This window comes from Oryctolagus cuniculus, chromosome 1 (genome assembly GCF_964237555.1).
Source record: "Oryctolagus cuniculus chromosome 1, mOryCun1.1, whole genome shotgun sequence".
In the NCBI taxonomy this organism is placed as follows: Eukaryota; Metazoa; Chordata; class Mammalia; order Lagomorpha; family Leporidae; genus Oryctolagus; species Oryctolagus cuniculus.
Genome location: NC_091432.1, coordinates 20,024,720 through 20,039,344, shown reverse-complemented (window position 1 = coordinate 20,039,344; position 14,625 = coordinate 20,024,720). Strand labels below are relative to the sequence as shown.

Sequence of the window (14,625 nt, the reverse complement as noted above, 5' to 3'; positions counted from 1 at the left end):
ATCCGCTGGCTCACTCCCTGAAAGCCCTCCACAGCTGGGGGCTGAGTGAGGCTGAAGCCAGGAGCCCAGGTCTCCATCCAGGTCTCCCATGTGGATGGCAGGGACTCAAGTATTCGAGCCACCAGCTGCTTGCCGCCTCCTCGGGTGCACAACAGCAGGAAGCTGGAACTGGGGGCAGAGCAGGGACTCAGGCCCAGGCGCTCCAGTGCAGGAAGCGGGCGAGCTAGGCAGCGGCAGACACTCGGCCCGCTCCTTCTCAAACTCAGGCTGCAGCTGCCGTCACCCTTAGACGGCTGCTCCTCCTTGAACCTGAGCCCCTGCTTGTCAGTCTGCAGCTCTACGAAGCTTATTTGAAAACTTGATGGTTTCGGAAACTGTTTCACGTGAACCACAGGTGAAATCACCAGTGATGAGGAGCGAGACCAACGGGGCATCTTCTCAGGGGACCTGTCAGGGCGCAGAGAGCTCTGCTCACTTGCCTTCGCTCCTGAGTGAAGGGGGCAGCACCGCGCAGAAGGCAGACAAAGGTTAAATAACTCCTCCCGGGCTCCTCAAGCACAGAAAACTCGCTACCCTACTTAGACACCCCGCACCTGTGTGCCCACGTCAGGATTCCCTTCCAGTCCTAATATTACTGAGGCCCCAGAGAGCTTTGGTTCATGTGAGTCATACGTGGTGAAATTTGCTGTATTAGAAGTTTAAAAACCTTACATTTTGAAACAGTTACAGAATCATAGAAAGTTATAAAAATAGCCCACTGAAAAGTCTGAACCCCCCAGCTGACAGCCAAGTACACTTTCCAGTAGCATCCGAGGATGACACTGTCACACGTCACGCCGTAGGGCTCTGGGACAGGGAGAGAACGGCAAATGACGCTCTAAGGATTATCATGAAAGGAGTTTTGATTCTACAACCCCCTGCAAGGGCCTCAGGGACCCCCCAGGCCACACTGGAGCACTGCTGCCCAAAGAAACAGATACACAAAGCCAAGGTATTTCATGCATCCAGCGGAGCAAGCCCACGGAGGCACTGCACCGGCTTCTCCCACTGGCCAAGTGATTCCCATCACCCAACGGAAGCGGGAAGACGACCAGCCCAGGACTGCTGCTAGGTGTGGAGGAGTCGCCTCTCATGTTATAATTCTGTCAACGCATCAGTCCCCACTCAGGAAAACCATGACGGTGGCACATCCCGCAGAGAGGCTGTGGCGGGCGGGGCCTTCCTGCCACCACGACGCCGGCAGCGGCACTGCTCCATTCATGTTGCTGGCCCCCGCTGCCCAGGCAGGAACGCACGGAGCCCTGCCACGGTGGGGACCCCGTCACAGGAGGAGTCAATCATCTCTAAACTGGGTCTAACTCAGGAAGTTCTGAACGCATTTAGTGGTCTTAGAGAAACTTCTCTTTTACCATTAGACTTCTGAAATGAGCAATGCTCGCATTTTAGGTGAACGCTGGCAGGCGTTTTTAGGCTGTGATTTGGTCCGAGTGGATCTTTTTGGGTTCAATCTCTCAAATCTAGAAAGCCTCTAATCTAAAAAAAAAAATCAAACACAAGTGGCATTGTGTAGGCAAGCTTCACGTGAGGAACCACAAAATCATCTGTCCGCAGCATCTGCGCTGCACCCCAGAGAGGGGACTCCCCTTCACCAGAGGGGAGGCTGGGACAGTGCCCAGTGCCAGCACACGAGGCTTCCGACAGGGGTTCCGGGGGCTCACGTCCAGGACGGCACCTGTGACGGATGCCGAACGTCAGGAAAGCTGCGCAGAGCCCAGAAGCTTCAGTGCAGTGAGCCTGAGGCCGCGAGCCCCGACCACCAAGGAAAGCGGTCCAAGACGGAACTCCCCTATGCTGCGGCCCTCCAGAGACAACCCTCCCTTTCCTGCCTGTGGCTGTCGCTGTCTCTGCAGAGGGGTGTGTCATTAGTGAGTCCCGAGAACCATCAAGTTCAAGGTTATTGTACCTGAAGATGATCAAAGACGAGCTCTGTGATTCACAAAGGACTGGGACACGCGCAAAGTCAAATGCCTGGTTTCTCTCCTCCAATCTGCTCCTCTCATCATCATAATGGCAGCTCCATCATTCTACAGTTGTTTAGGTCACAAACTTTCTTTTTCCCCCAAAGATTTATTGATTGATTTCAAAGAAAGTGACAGAGAGAGGGAGACACAGAGAGATCTTCTATTCCCTGGTTTACTCCCCAGATGGCTGCAATGGCCAGGGTTGGGCCAGGCCAAAGCCAGGTGTCAGGGCTTTTAATTCAGGTCTCTCACACAGGTGGCAGGGGCCCGAACATTTGGGCCATCTTCTACAAACCATTAGCAGGGAACAGGACTGGAAGTGGAGCAGCCGGGACTAAAACTGGCGCCCATATGGGGTGCCTGTGTAACAAGTGGCAGCTTTACCCGCTAGCCCCAGGTCACAACTTTTGATTTGACTACTCTCTTTCTCACACATCTTTTAAGATTTACTTATTTATTTGAAAGTCAGAGTGACAGAGAGGGAGGGAGAGACAGAGATCTTCTATCTGCTGCTTCATTCCCCAAATGCCTACCCTCTACCCCCAATAAGTAGAGCTAGGTCAGGACAAATCCAGGAGCCAGGAACTCCATCCAGGTCTCTCACATGCGTGGCAGGAACCCAAGCACTTGGGCCATCACCTGCTGCTTCCTGGGCACATTAGCAGGAAGCTGGATCAGAAGCAGAGGCAGGGTTCAAACCAGGCCCTCTGCTGTGGGATGTGGGTGTCCCAAGCGGCAGCTTCACCTGCTATGCCACAACACCCCGCCCCTCATATCTCATTTTCAATCTGGCTTTTCTGCATCTCTACTTCCAGCACCCTACTGGGTCAAGCCATCACTGCCGTCTCTTGCCCGGATGATTGCAACAGCCTCTAACTGGTCTCCCGGCTTCCACCCTACTCTCTCACAGTACTCTCTCCATGTTTCAGACACAGTAACCCTTTTAAAAATCTAGGTCAATCTTGCAAACAGCTTAAAAATAATAAACCGCAGGCAAGAGTCATCAAATGTTGCTGAGACCATTGGCTAACAGTTTGCTGGGAAATTCACACAGACTCAAAGCTATGTTCACAGAGGAAAAGGGCACTTATTACAAGTGGAAAATTTTGATGGAAACTACGAGACAGAAGGTGACATCACCAACAACGGACTGACTCACGTCACGTGCCTTCTGCCACGATGCACTGAGAAGGAACTGTCATCACATATTTAGTGTTCCTACAAAAACACATGCCCTTAATCTATTCTTGAGGGAACAATCAGACAACCCAGAGAGAGAGAGAGCAATCAACATAGCAACGGCCTATTCTTAATGTCAGTGTAATAAAAGACAAAGCAATCCGGAGGAACTCTTCTACAGGAAAGGATACTAGAGACCACATCATGACATAATGTCATCAGTGGCCTCGGATTGGAACCTGGAGCAGAAAGTAGTGTCACAAAGGCAATTACTGGGACAACTGGAGAAATCTGATAATGACTGTATGCTGTTATATGCTAATATCTGATCAATGTTAAATTTCCTATTTGATATACAAGAGAATATCTTTGTTCTTAGGAGATAGACGCTGAAATGTTTTAGGGTAAAGATCCATGAGGTCTGTAATGGCCGGCGTCGCGGCTCACTAGGCTAATCCTCCGCCTTGCAGTGCCAGCACACCGGGTTCTAGTCCCGGTCGGGGCGCCGGATTCTGTCCCGGTTGCCCCTCTTCCAGGCCAGCTCTCTGCTGTGGCCAGGGAGTGCAGTGGAGGATGGCCCAAGTGCTTGGGCCCTGCACCCCATGGGAGACCAGGAGAAGTACCTGGCTCCTAGCTTCGGATCAGCGCGGTGCGCCAGCCGCAGTGCGCTGGCCAAGGCGGCCATTGGAGGGTGAACCAACGGCAAAAAAGAAGACCTTCCTCTCTGTCTCCCTCTCACTGTCCACTCTGCCTGTCAAAAAAAAAAAAAAAAAAAAAAAAATCCATGAGGTCTGTAATAACTTAGCTTGTTCAGCAAAAAAGGAGTGTATGTGTAGTATTAACCAGTAAATCTAGGTAGAGGGTACAAATTTGTTCTTCATATTGTTATTGCAACTTCTCTGTGGATTTGACAATTTTCAAAATAAAAAACTGAAGCAACACGTCGGTCCTCTAGTGGTCCTCTGGTCATCGCCCTGCAGTGGTCGCCCACTTTCCTTAGAGTAAAAGCTGCCAAGCCCCGCGTGACCGGCTCTGCCGCCTCGGGGCCCACCTCCCACCACTGTGGCTCCTTTGGTCTTCTTGCTTGTCCTCAGCTGGGCTGCAGACACGCACCAGGGGCCCGTGCACTGCCGCTCCCTCTGCACAGAGGCTTGCTCCTCCACCCGAGCTGGGAGGCCTCCCTCTGCACTCTTCACACCACGGCAGCCTCCTGCCCTCGTGTCCAGGCCCCCGGTCTGTCCATTTTTCTTCAGAGCACTCGCCGCTACCTGACACGTGACATGACCACTCACTTATCACTTGCCTCTCCAGGGAATACGAGCTCCTTGAGGGCAGGGAGTCCCCTGCTGAGGCTCCAGCCTCCACAATGGCACTGGCTGGCCAAGCATGTGTGCAGCCCCCAGGGCTCTCTAAATGCTCATTTGAAACTGTAAGCGCGAGTTCACACTCCTGCAGTCTCTGGGCTGCCAAGAATCGGACACTTTTTCAGGAACCTGTCCCTCATCGACTCTGCTGAATAAAGTTGCTCCACAGGACATTTCCGGCTTCCAAAACTGTGCCTCAAGCGACACACGTGGGAACAAACGCCTCAGCCAGTCCCCTACCCGCAGACGCAGCTGACGAGGCCTCGCGCACGTCTCAACCACGAGAGCTGCCCGCCCCGCCCTACCCCGAGACTCTGGTGGGCGCCCTGCTGCTGCTGCTGCTGGTGTGAGTCTCCCTGCCAGGAGGGCCCACGGCCCGGGAAAAAGCTCCTCCCACGGCGTGCAGAGCGTCCTACGGGGCTCACTGCCGCCCAGGGTTAGTGAGGACACAACACAGGGTAACGGGATTCCCGATTCCAGCTCTCAGAAAGAGCACACGCTTTCCCAAGTTACTTACGTCTGTGGAGGTGGGGCTGGGCAGGGACACAGGCTGGACAGGTGCAGGGAAAGTGAATGTGGTCTCTGTCTTTTCACTTTCAGGGGAGTCAGGATGACTGGATGGGGGGGATGTTGGGGTAAGGGCTCCAAACCCCAGCACTGCATTGTATTTTGGAGGACGACCTATATACCGAGAGAAGGGAACAAAAGGGGAGAGGGGGAGGGGAGAAAGGGAAAATGATCTTACATACCTTCGGCCAGTGTTCCTCATTGGCTAGCATGGAAAAGGAAGTGAGGGGGCAGACAGAAGGTTAATACAACAGTCTCGAAGGAAGGAAGAGAAGCAAAGATTTAAACGTTATTAGAAACAACTACACGAATGTCGAAAGGGAGGCTAAGAGAGCCTTGGAGGAAGACAGAAGGTGCTGGCTTAGACCGAGAGACCGCACCGTGGAACGGATCACGGGCAAGTCCCCAGACTATTAAGTGCGAGACTCCTACAGCGAGAATGAGATGCCGACGCCCCATGGAGCCAGCAAAAGAAGTTACTTCATTGTTTCCTGTCTTTTCCATTACTGTTCTCTGTGGTTTTCCTGCAATCGTCGTTCTTATCAAAATACAGATTTTCTCAGTTTTCTCAAACCAATTTAGTTAGGATTTCTGTTTCTCCTTTCTCTGCTCTTCATATTTTGGTCATTTCACTGCTTGTGAGAGAGGAAAGTGAGGAGGCAAAATTCAGGCTGACTGCGCCTCCTCCAGCTGTCAGTGCTCAGACGCTCTTGTCTGAGCAATGATTCTAACAGCTTTTGGCCCAGACACCCTCCCCAGTTAACTGAGCTGTTTTCCACTGACACATCACACAGACGCTGGTGAACTCCATGTCTAAGAACCAAGGTTCTAACCTAGAGAGATGACTTCAGCTCTCAGCTCAAAGGATCTAAAAATGAGCCCTGTGGGTGCAGCAGGTCTCGGCTGACCATGCTTGCCTTACCACGCTGCAGTGAGGACCTTGTGTTTGAAGGGCCAGGTCAGGGCTTCTGAGCTGGGGGCGACCCTCCGTGCCAGCCCAGCACACCGCAAGGGCAAAGAAGAGGCAGAGGGGCGCGCAAGCGCTGCAAGTGCTGCTGAGTGGCGTGTGAGACTGTAACTTGGGCAGCAGTCAGATTACGCACAGGAGTCATGGCTCAGCGAGACACTGCACAGACACTACCTGTGCTGAACTGACGACGTCTCCCACACAGGCCTGTCTGCTGCTGGAAGGGGAAGCAGGAAATGAATGCTCTCTGTTTACCTACGGGAGAGCACATCCACGCACTGTGAATGAGGTTTTTATCCTCTGACCTTGGCAACAGAGACCAAGGTCTTTCTGCTCATCTGATCCTTATGCTCTTAGCAGCACTCCCACCAGCAGGCCAATTAATTGTGGCCTCAGGCTGGGGGGGGCTCCTTTCTGAGGACTGCCTCAGAGGTCACCAAAAAAAACCACAAAAACCTCCCCAATCCAAAAACAAAACAAAAAATAACCTACAGCACTGCTTACTGTGGCCCAGGAATCAACATAAAGCAATCGCTTAGAGCTCCCCATGTAAATATCTGAGGCTACTTGGAGGACAAGACTGATCAAACCTCAGAACAGGTCACCTGGGGGGCTGACGCCTCTTTTCGTGGGGAAGGGAAGATGATGACATAGCTGTGGTGCTGCCTAAAGCAGGTAGGGTCGGGGTGACCTCAGCTCTGATCTGAGAGCGAGTATGCATGTGCAAACATTAGTATGCGACTCCACTCGCGCCACAACCTCGCTAGCCTGGAACTATAATTCAGGGACACATTACCATGTGGAGAGAGGGACCTTGGGATGCATTACTGACATCAAGGAACAATTTCACTACCTTGTTTATGTGCTCAAACCCTCAGCTATGAAGACCAATTTAGATCCGCACAGTGAGAGCTGCTGCCGCCATTCCTCCTGCCCTGAGGGGCAGGCGGCGGCCCGTGGGGGAAAGGCGCTCTGTAGCAACTTCTGCTTTGGGGAGCCTATTTTGACAGCGGCCTCTGCTTCCCTAGGTAGAGGCGCCCGGTTCAGCACCCTCGTTCTCTCCTCCTGGAAAGTCTGCCACGCACAGGAACTCAGAGTCACACTCTGGGCAGCAGGAGGACTGAGACACTATTAAGAACTCCTTGGCAACGGCAGTGTGCTGCGTTCTGCTTAATGATGCTAACACGCTTCCTCTACACAGTGTTCTGTCCACTGTGCTATTCACGGCCAGCCTGCGAGGCTCAGGACAGAGCTGCCGCATTAAGCCATCCTCCCGAGTCAGCTTTTGATTCAGCATACAGAACTCTCACAAGACATCCCACCTCCCTCCCTGCTGCCCAGTTCTCAAAGAACAAACAGTAAGCCTACACTCAAGGGATAGAGCAGTTTAGCCCTAGGACGATGGGAGGAGGGCGGGAGAAGAAACGCAACACAGAAAGCGAAAGCAACAGCAAGGAAGATACCAGAGGGGACTCACCTCTCTTCCGGGTCCCAGGATGCATTGTGCTGTTCAGGTACGTGACGGCACTCTTCTTACGCTATGAGGAGTGAAGAAGCAAAGGTGACTGGTTGAAGAACAGGATCAGTCCTTACACTGGCACAGCTAAAGCCCCAGCACCACACGCCTGTGAACATGCCCAACAGCTAGCGTGTAGCACCCCAAGGTCTCAGTGCTAAGGGTCTTACTGCAGGTCCCCGGATCTCAGAGAGGTCTGCCTCTGCGTAAGTGACAGCTGTGTTTCAGTCAGGGTGAACTGAAACTATGAGATGGGCTTGCGGCTGTTCAAACGGAGATGGAAAACCTTGGGCGTAGGCGGTGGGAGGTAAAGAGCAGACAGTGTGGCGAGCCAGAGATGCCGCCATCATCCCAGCGCTGCGCAAGCGCAGTCGGGCGCTGCACTTCCAGCGAGTTTTCAGGTTGCAGGCCTCAACCAAGCCCTAAGTAAGAGCAGAGGGAGAGGAAGGGCCGTGTGCGGCAGGAGTACCTCTGGCTCGAAGACTGCTCCGCTGTACACTGGGTTTGCTGTTGTTCTTCTTTTCCGTTCTTGCCTCTTACTTTGGATTTCTTGGGAAAAGAAAAGGTCTGAATTAAAAGAGACATCTGGAGAACCTAAAAACCTTAACCTCATTCTCTTCTCTGTCGGCTTCCCACAACCCATCAGGAACAGCGGGCTGTTTCAGAGACAAGCACACTGCTGGAAGCACCCAGGTGGGGCCACCCACTTCACCTCCTGGACAGCAAGACCACATGTCCCACAGGGTGGCTCTCTGTGACTCAGAGATTAAAAGTGGTCAACGCTTATGAACCAACTGTCCTGACTTATTTTTAGTTGCTGTGTATATAGGTCGGACAAAGTTTATCCATGGGCTTAGGCTAAATAACCAAAGTTCATTCTTGAATTAAACAACCACGACAGGTGGGGCTCTGTAACTGTCCTAACAGGCTGGTGATCTGGAAGGACAGATAAAGGCTTCTCAGAGGAGCGTCCTCCTAAAGTGAACAGAGTCACCTTGGGGCAGCACGTGGGGAGGCTTTCTCGGGTCAGTGACGCTGATGATGGCAGGGTGGGGAGGGCCTGGATGGCAGACAGAGGGAAGGCAACTTCTCTAAAGGAAATCAAGTCCGCACTGGCTGAATCATGCTCTATTTGTGTGCCACTTTTCTGTTCTAGGAATTCAATCAAACACCATTTTCAGGAATAGAACGGTGGGCCAGAAAGAAGGTAATGCCAAGAATATCTTCTCTTACCTTCTAGATGGTCATGTGTTACCAACCCCAGAGACACCATGAAGGCAAGTTTCTGTGTCGGAAAAACAGAAGAACAGGCTTCAGTCGGGGTTCTCACAAAGCCAACTGCAGTTCCCAACAGACACCAGGGAAAGCCAGCCCCGTGGGCAGGTGGCTCAGAGGAGGCTGGAGTCAGAGGAGCCAAGAGCAGATTACAGAGCCACTCCGTGGCCTTCTGGGCTCAGGAGGCCAAAGAGAAGGACTGGGGCCTGCATCTCCCACCTCAAGGATGAGGCCACTATCGCCAGTGACCTGAGCTTTGTTTTGTTTTTCCCCCAGAAAAATCCTTTTAAGATTGTTGCCCACATTCCACAAAAGGAGAAAACCTCTTAAAGGGAAGAGGACTTAGAGGATTTACACACCAAAAATGTGCCAAGGGTTTTAAAGAGTCTCCCATACCACATGCTCCAAATTCCAAGCACTGCACTGGTCTACAGCCAGGTCAGAGTGCCGTACGCTGTTTACTGCCGTTCACAGGGAAATGCTCACTCGAGGCTAAATGAGGTTAAGGAGTGTCAGCAGGCAGTTCTGCTTACCACTCACTTTTCTTTTCTTTTTTTTTTTTTTCCTTTTCTTTTTTTGACAGGCAGAGTTAGACAGAGAGAGAGAGAGAAGAGAGAGAGAGAGAAAAGTCTTCCTTTTTCCGTTGGTTCACCTCCCAAATGGCCAGTACAGCCGGCACGCTGCACTGATCTGAAGCCAGGAGCCAGGTGCTTCTGGTCTCCCATGCGGGTGCAGGGCCCAAAGACGTGGGCCATCCTCCACTGCACTCCCGGGCCACAGCAGAGAGCTGGACTGGAAGAGGAGCAACCAGGACAGAATCCGGCACCCCGACCGGGACTAGAACCCGGGGTGCCGGCGCCGCAGGTGGAGGATTAGCCTATTGCACTGCGGCGCTGGCCTACCACTGACTTTTCAATCAAACACACACTAAGAATCACGGAGTGATTTCTTTCTGAAGGCCACTCTCAGGGCTCCAGTAGAAGCGGGTGGATTAGAACACTGTACCCAGAGTGAGACTGATTTCTGCTCTTCCCTTTGGTCGTATATGATCTGAAAAGTTCATTGTCATTTTTCATGTAATGTCTGGGAGTGATTTTTTTCTTTCAAAACATTTTTATTTATTTGAAAGGTAGAATTACAGAGAGAGGTTTTCCATCTGCTACTTCACTCTTTTTTTTTAAGATCTATTTATTTGATAAATAAATAAATAAACTATTGAAATCTTTACTTAATGTATGCTAAACTGATCTTCTGTATATAAAGAGAATCGAAAATGAATCTTGATGTGAATGGAACGGGAGAGGGAGTGGGAAAGGGGAGGGTTGTGGGTGGGAGGGACGTTATGGGGGAGAAGCCATTGTAATCCATAAGCTGTACTTTGGAAATTTATATTCATTAAATAAAAGTTAAAAATAAAAAAAAGATTTATTTATTTGAAAGTCAGAGTTACACAGAGAGAAGAGAGGCAGAGAGAGAGAGCGCTTCCATTTGCTGGTTCACTCTCTAAAAGGCCGCAATGGCTAGGGCTGGGCCAGGCCGCAGCCAGGAGCCAGGAGCTTCTTCTGGGTCTCTCACATGGGTGCAGGTGCCTAAGGACTTGGACTGTACTCTGCTGCTTTCCCAGGTGCATTAGCAGGGAGCTGGATCAGAAATGGAGCAGCCGGGACTCAGCTAGTGCCCATGGAAAGCTAGAATTGCCATTGGCAGGCAGTGGGTTAACCCACCATGCCACCATAGTGGTTTCTGATTATGCCAAATAATACATTGTCAGTTTCTTTCTCTGATGAGTAAACACCATCATCAGTTGATGAGAGACATACTCCCCTAGAGTTTTAGGCCCAGCTGGGTCTTTGTCCCCAACATTAACTATTAGGCTGCTTTGGCCTATTCAAGACTCTCACGCAAGTGAGAACATGGAGATGCCCTTGTTTTAAAAACTCAAGTGGGCACCTATCCCCTTGACAGCCAGAATACTCTGGTAAAGAAAAGCAGTCTTGGACTCACTGCCTACTTTCTATGCTGCACACTGAAATGGGGATACATTTTGTGGTTCCCAATGAACTATATTGCTACTTTTAACCATTCCTTCAAAATATAACCAGATCACACAAGGCTGTCCCTCAACTACTCCCTAGTAACACTGCAGCGTGCACCCAGAGAGTCAGATCACCCAGTACCAGCACCTTTTCTGGCTCCTCACATCCAACTCACCAGTTTAGATCAAGCTCATAACATAAATATTACGTAAAAAACAGAAACAAAAACAAAAACCCTCTCTTGTGGAATGATAGAAGTTGTCAAGAACTTGTATCATATACATACACACCCAAACCCATACACATAAGAGCTAATTTAGTCTCTTTATAAAGGTAGTGACTGTGCCAATGCAAAGGTGGCCTATCTGCCACCATCCATGATGGTCCCTGATTGCCCATACTGTGTCATTGACATAAGATAGCCTTCAGTTTCCTTTGATAAAGAAATCCTGCCAATAGTTTGTTCTATTCTTCCTGCTCCAAGCCTGATGCTTGTCACCACCTCTGTGCATGGTTTAATGAGTTTCTCAGCAAGTTGTGTGACTAGCACCTCTTTTCATGGTTCAGGTTTTGGTCCCTTCTTTAAAGATAAAAGTAAAAATTCATTTCATATCAGAAAGAATTACATTCCATACTTGTTTTAGAAAAACCCAGACTGGCTTAATAAATCACCGCTTTAAAAAACATGACACAAAGCTTTGATGGCTTCCTGCCACTACTTGACAAGGTTTCATTCCCAAGAATGCACTGAGAATAGAGGGAAATGGATTACCGGGCCAATAAAACCCAACCACCAGACAGTCATCATCAGGTTACCTGTCCACATCTTTCTTTTACAGGCGCTGTGCAAAAGCATCAAACTAAAATACGCTCTTGTCCAAGGACAGATCTGTATTCTGTATTTGCATGAGGGTCTTATTTGCAATTTATATTTATGATTCTATATAAACTGTGCTATGGATGTTACTATTTTCATTCCTTCATTTAAAAAATTACTTATTTACATGAGAGGCAGAGAGAGATAGAGACAGACAAGGAGCTTTCGAGTGTTGGTTCACTCCCCAAATGCCCACAATGGCTAGAGCAGGGCCAGGCCAAAGCCAGGAACTGGGAACTCAACCCAGGTCTCTCCCATGGGTGCCAGGAACCCAGTTATTTGAGTCATCACTACTGCCCCTCAGGGTCTGTGCTAACTGAAAGCTGGAGTCAGGTGCTGGAGTGCAGGTCACACCCAGGTCCTCCAATACGAGTCACGTGTGTCCTCACCAGCATCGTAACTGCCTGCCTAACGTCGGCCCCTCATTCTTACTTTTAAAAAGTTTTTTTTTTTTAAATTCATTTTTATTTATTTGAAAGGCAGAAAACCGGGGCTAGGGGAAAGAGAGAGAGAATGATTTAAAAATGTCTTCCATCCACTAGCTCATACTCCCCAGATGCCTGCAACAGCTGGGCTGTCGGGCTGAAGCCCATACCAGGAACTCAGCCGTCACCTGCTGCTTCCCAGTACCTTCAGCAGGAAGCCGGGTTGGAAGTGGAGGCGGGACTCTATTTCAGGCACTCTAATACGGGACGTGGGTGTCCTGAGTGGTAGCTTCACCATGGCACCACAATGCCTAGCCCTTATCCCTACTTTTAGGTTTCAGTAACTCCTTTTGAACTACTAATTCATTTGGGATTTGGAATTCTAATACAATAAACTGGTAATAACAAAAATGCACATTTAACAAGTGTAATCAATAATATCAACAGCTATTAGCTGGGTAAACTGGACATCTGTAAACGTCAGCCGAGGCAGCATACTCATCATGAGGAACGAGACAGGACAGCCGGGAGAACTACGTTAGATGCACTTCAAATCTGTAGCAGGTGTATGAACAACATGGCTTTAAAGCTTTCCTTTCAGACACCCAAAATGCCTACGTGCCGGGGCGTGCACACACCCTGAGGACCACATTCTAGGAAACCTACCCTCGGCCGACCTGATTTGCCAACACCGTTGCTGACTAACCGGGAAGCACGAGATAAGGCACATCAGCCCACTCCCTGGCAGACGTCTGCTCTGGCGTGTGAGAAAAACCACGCGCCGCAGGCTGCGCCATGCCTCTGCAGAGAGGAACGTACCTGAGGGTTCTCTTCCCGTTTTGGTTTGGGTGCAGCAGGTGGGGTGATGGTACGGCTCTCTGTTTGCTTCTCATCCGTTTCTGTGTGGGATTTAACTGTCTAGGAGAAGAAGATCAGAAGGGAATTCAGAATTCATTTTACTAGAAGCATGAACACACAGAGCAGTTCAACTACAGCCACGAGGAGTGAGAGGAGCACATACTCAGTGTGGGACACATGAAGAGAGGGGTTCATGTTACGAACTTCATGCTGCATGGGGTGGGCTGGGGCAAAATGGGAAGCCCCAGTTTAAGTCAGCACATTGCATAACTGGAGCAGATATGTACTACAGTCTAAGCTCTATGAAAGAAAAATGTGGTTAATTTCTACGTAGAAGAAGGAAGCAGAGGCTGCTCTGATTTCAATGTATTTTGGGACATGGGGGTAGTTTCCCCAGGAGCAAACCCACTCATTACACGTGGGCCACCCCAGCTTACTGCACGGGTAAGATCTGAAGGATGCTGAACTCTTCTTACACACAGGCTCTTCTGTTTCGGTACAAGTTCAGAGTCTAAGGGAGATGGCAGAACTACCTGTCCCTGGGACATTTACAACCTGCCCGTATGACCCATCTGAGGAGAGATGCAGTTGCCAAGGAAAGCCATTCCCACCCCTCTTCTTCCAGAAGCATCCACACAAACAGCAGAAACACTAGTTGCAGTAGTAGCTTCCAACACAAATGGTAGCTCACAAGTTCGTCAGCCGGGCTTGCATCACTGTTCTCAACGTGGTCTGATGGCTAATTCAGCTTATAAAGTCCGCTGTAAATACTGAAATGATTTTACAACAGTGGATATAAAGCTGTAAATACAAGCCTAAGTTACTTTTTCAAAACTGAGAAGAGAATGTGGCCACAATGGTCTTTTCCTATGGTGACATCATATAATTGAATAAGTGAGGATGAAATTATCTGATTGTTGATGGGCAGGAGTCAAGTGAAAGACCTCAGTCCCACGCACAGGACACTACAGGTTCTCAAAAATCATCCTACTGTGAGACGAAAAAATAACCAAATCACAAAGATCTTCCACCTTCTTTCCTGGCCACTTCCAGATCTTCTCTGTGTTTCTCAAGTTACTACGTTACGAAAGTGTTAGCACCTGTCTTTTTGAGGCAGTAGCCACCACTGCTCTGGACCACAAATGCTGCCCTGAGTTCTACTTTCTAGCTGGTGTGCTGTCACGTTGCCACCACTACGCCACAAGCTGCATGGCAGTGGGGACTGGATTATGCACCCCTTGTTTGGGTGCCCTTTGTGTCCAGGATTGTGCCTTGAGCAGAACAGGGACCAAGTGGAGAGCTGACGGATCTTCTGAGCAAGAAGCAGGACCTACCAGGAGAATCACTGGAGTTCTCCCTTCTTTTCGCTCCCTCCCTGAGTTTTTAACCAAAAGGTACACATCCCATCTATACAACAAACCACCACTGGGAAAGTTGTCTATAGGGATGTAGCTGAGGCCCTTAGATGACCACAGTTCTTTGAATGTGCAGGCCAGAAGTACGAGGCAGGAGGGAGAGGAGACGTGCACTCTACGGGTGC

General features: G+C 50.0%; 1 protein-coding gene across 35 annotated transcripts in view; it reads right to left on the bottom strand.

Annotated features, from left to right (window-relative positions):
- The window catches only part of PHF21A (PHD finger protein 21A), a 219,553-nt gene that overhangs the window by 5,752 nt on the left and 199,176 nt on the right, over positions 1-14,625 (bottom strand). For 32 of the 35 annotated variants that reach the window (XM_070071253.1, XM_070071251.1, XM_070071184.1 and 29 more), the window contains 5 exons: positions 13,047-13,145; positions 8,848-8,899; positions 8,084-8,163; positions 7,576-7,636; positions 5,082-5,245 (listed from right to left, as the gene is read on the bottom strand). In XM_070071253.1, the coding sequence (XP_069927354.1) occupies positions 5,082-5,245; positions 7,576-7,636; positions 8,084-8,163; positions 8,848-8,899; positions 13,047-13,145 (456 nt within the window). Of the gene's footprint in view, positions 1-5,081; positions 5,246-5,313; positions 5,337-7,575; positions 7,637-8,083; positions 8,164-8,847; positions 8,900-13,046; positions 13,146-14,625 lie in introns of all 35 variants that reach the window. The other 3 variants (XM_051852762.2, XM_008270283.4, XM_051852756.2) reach the window with 1 other exon arrangement.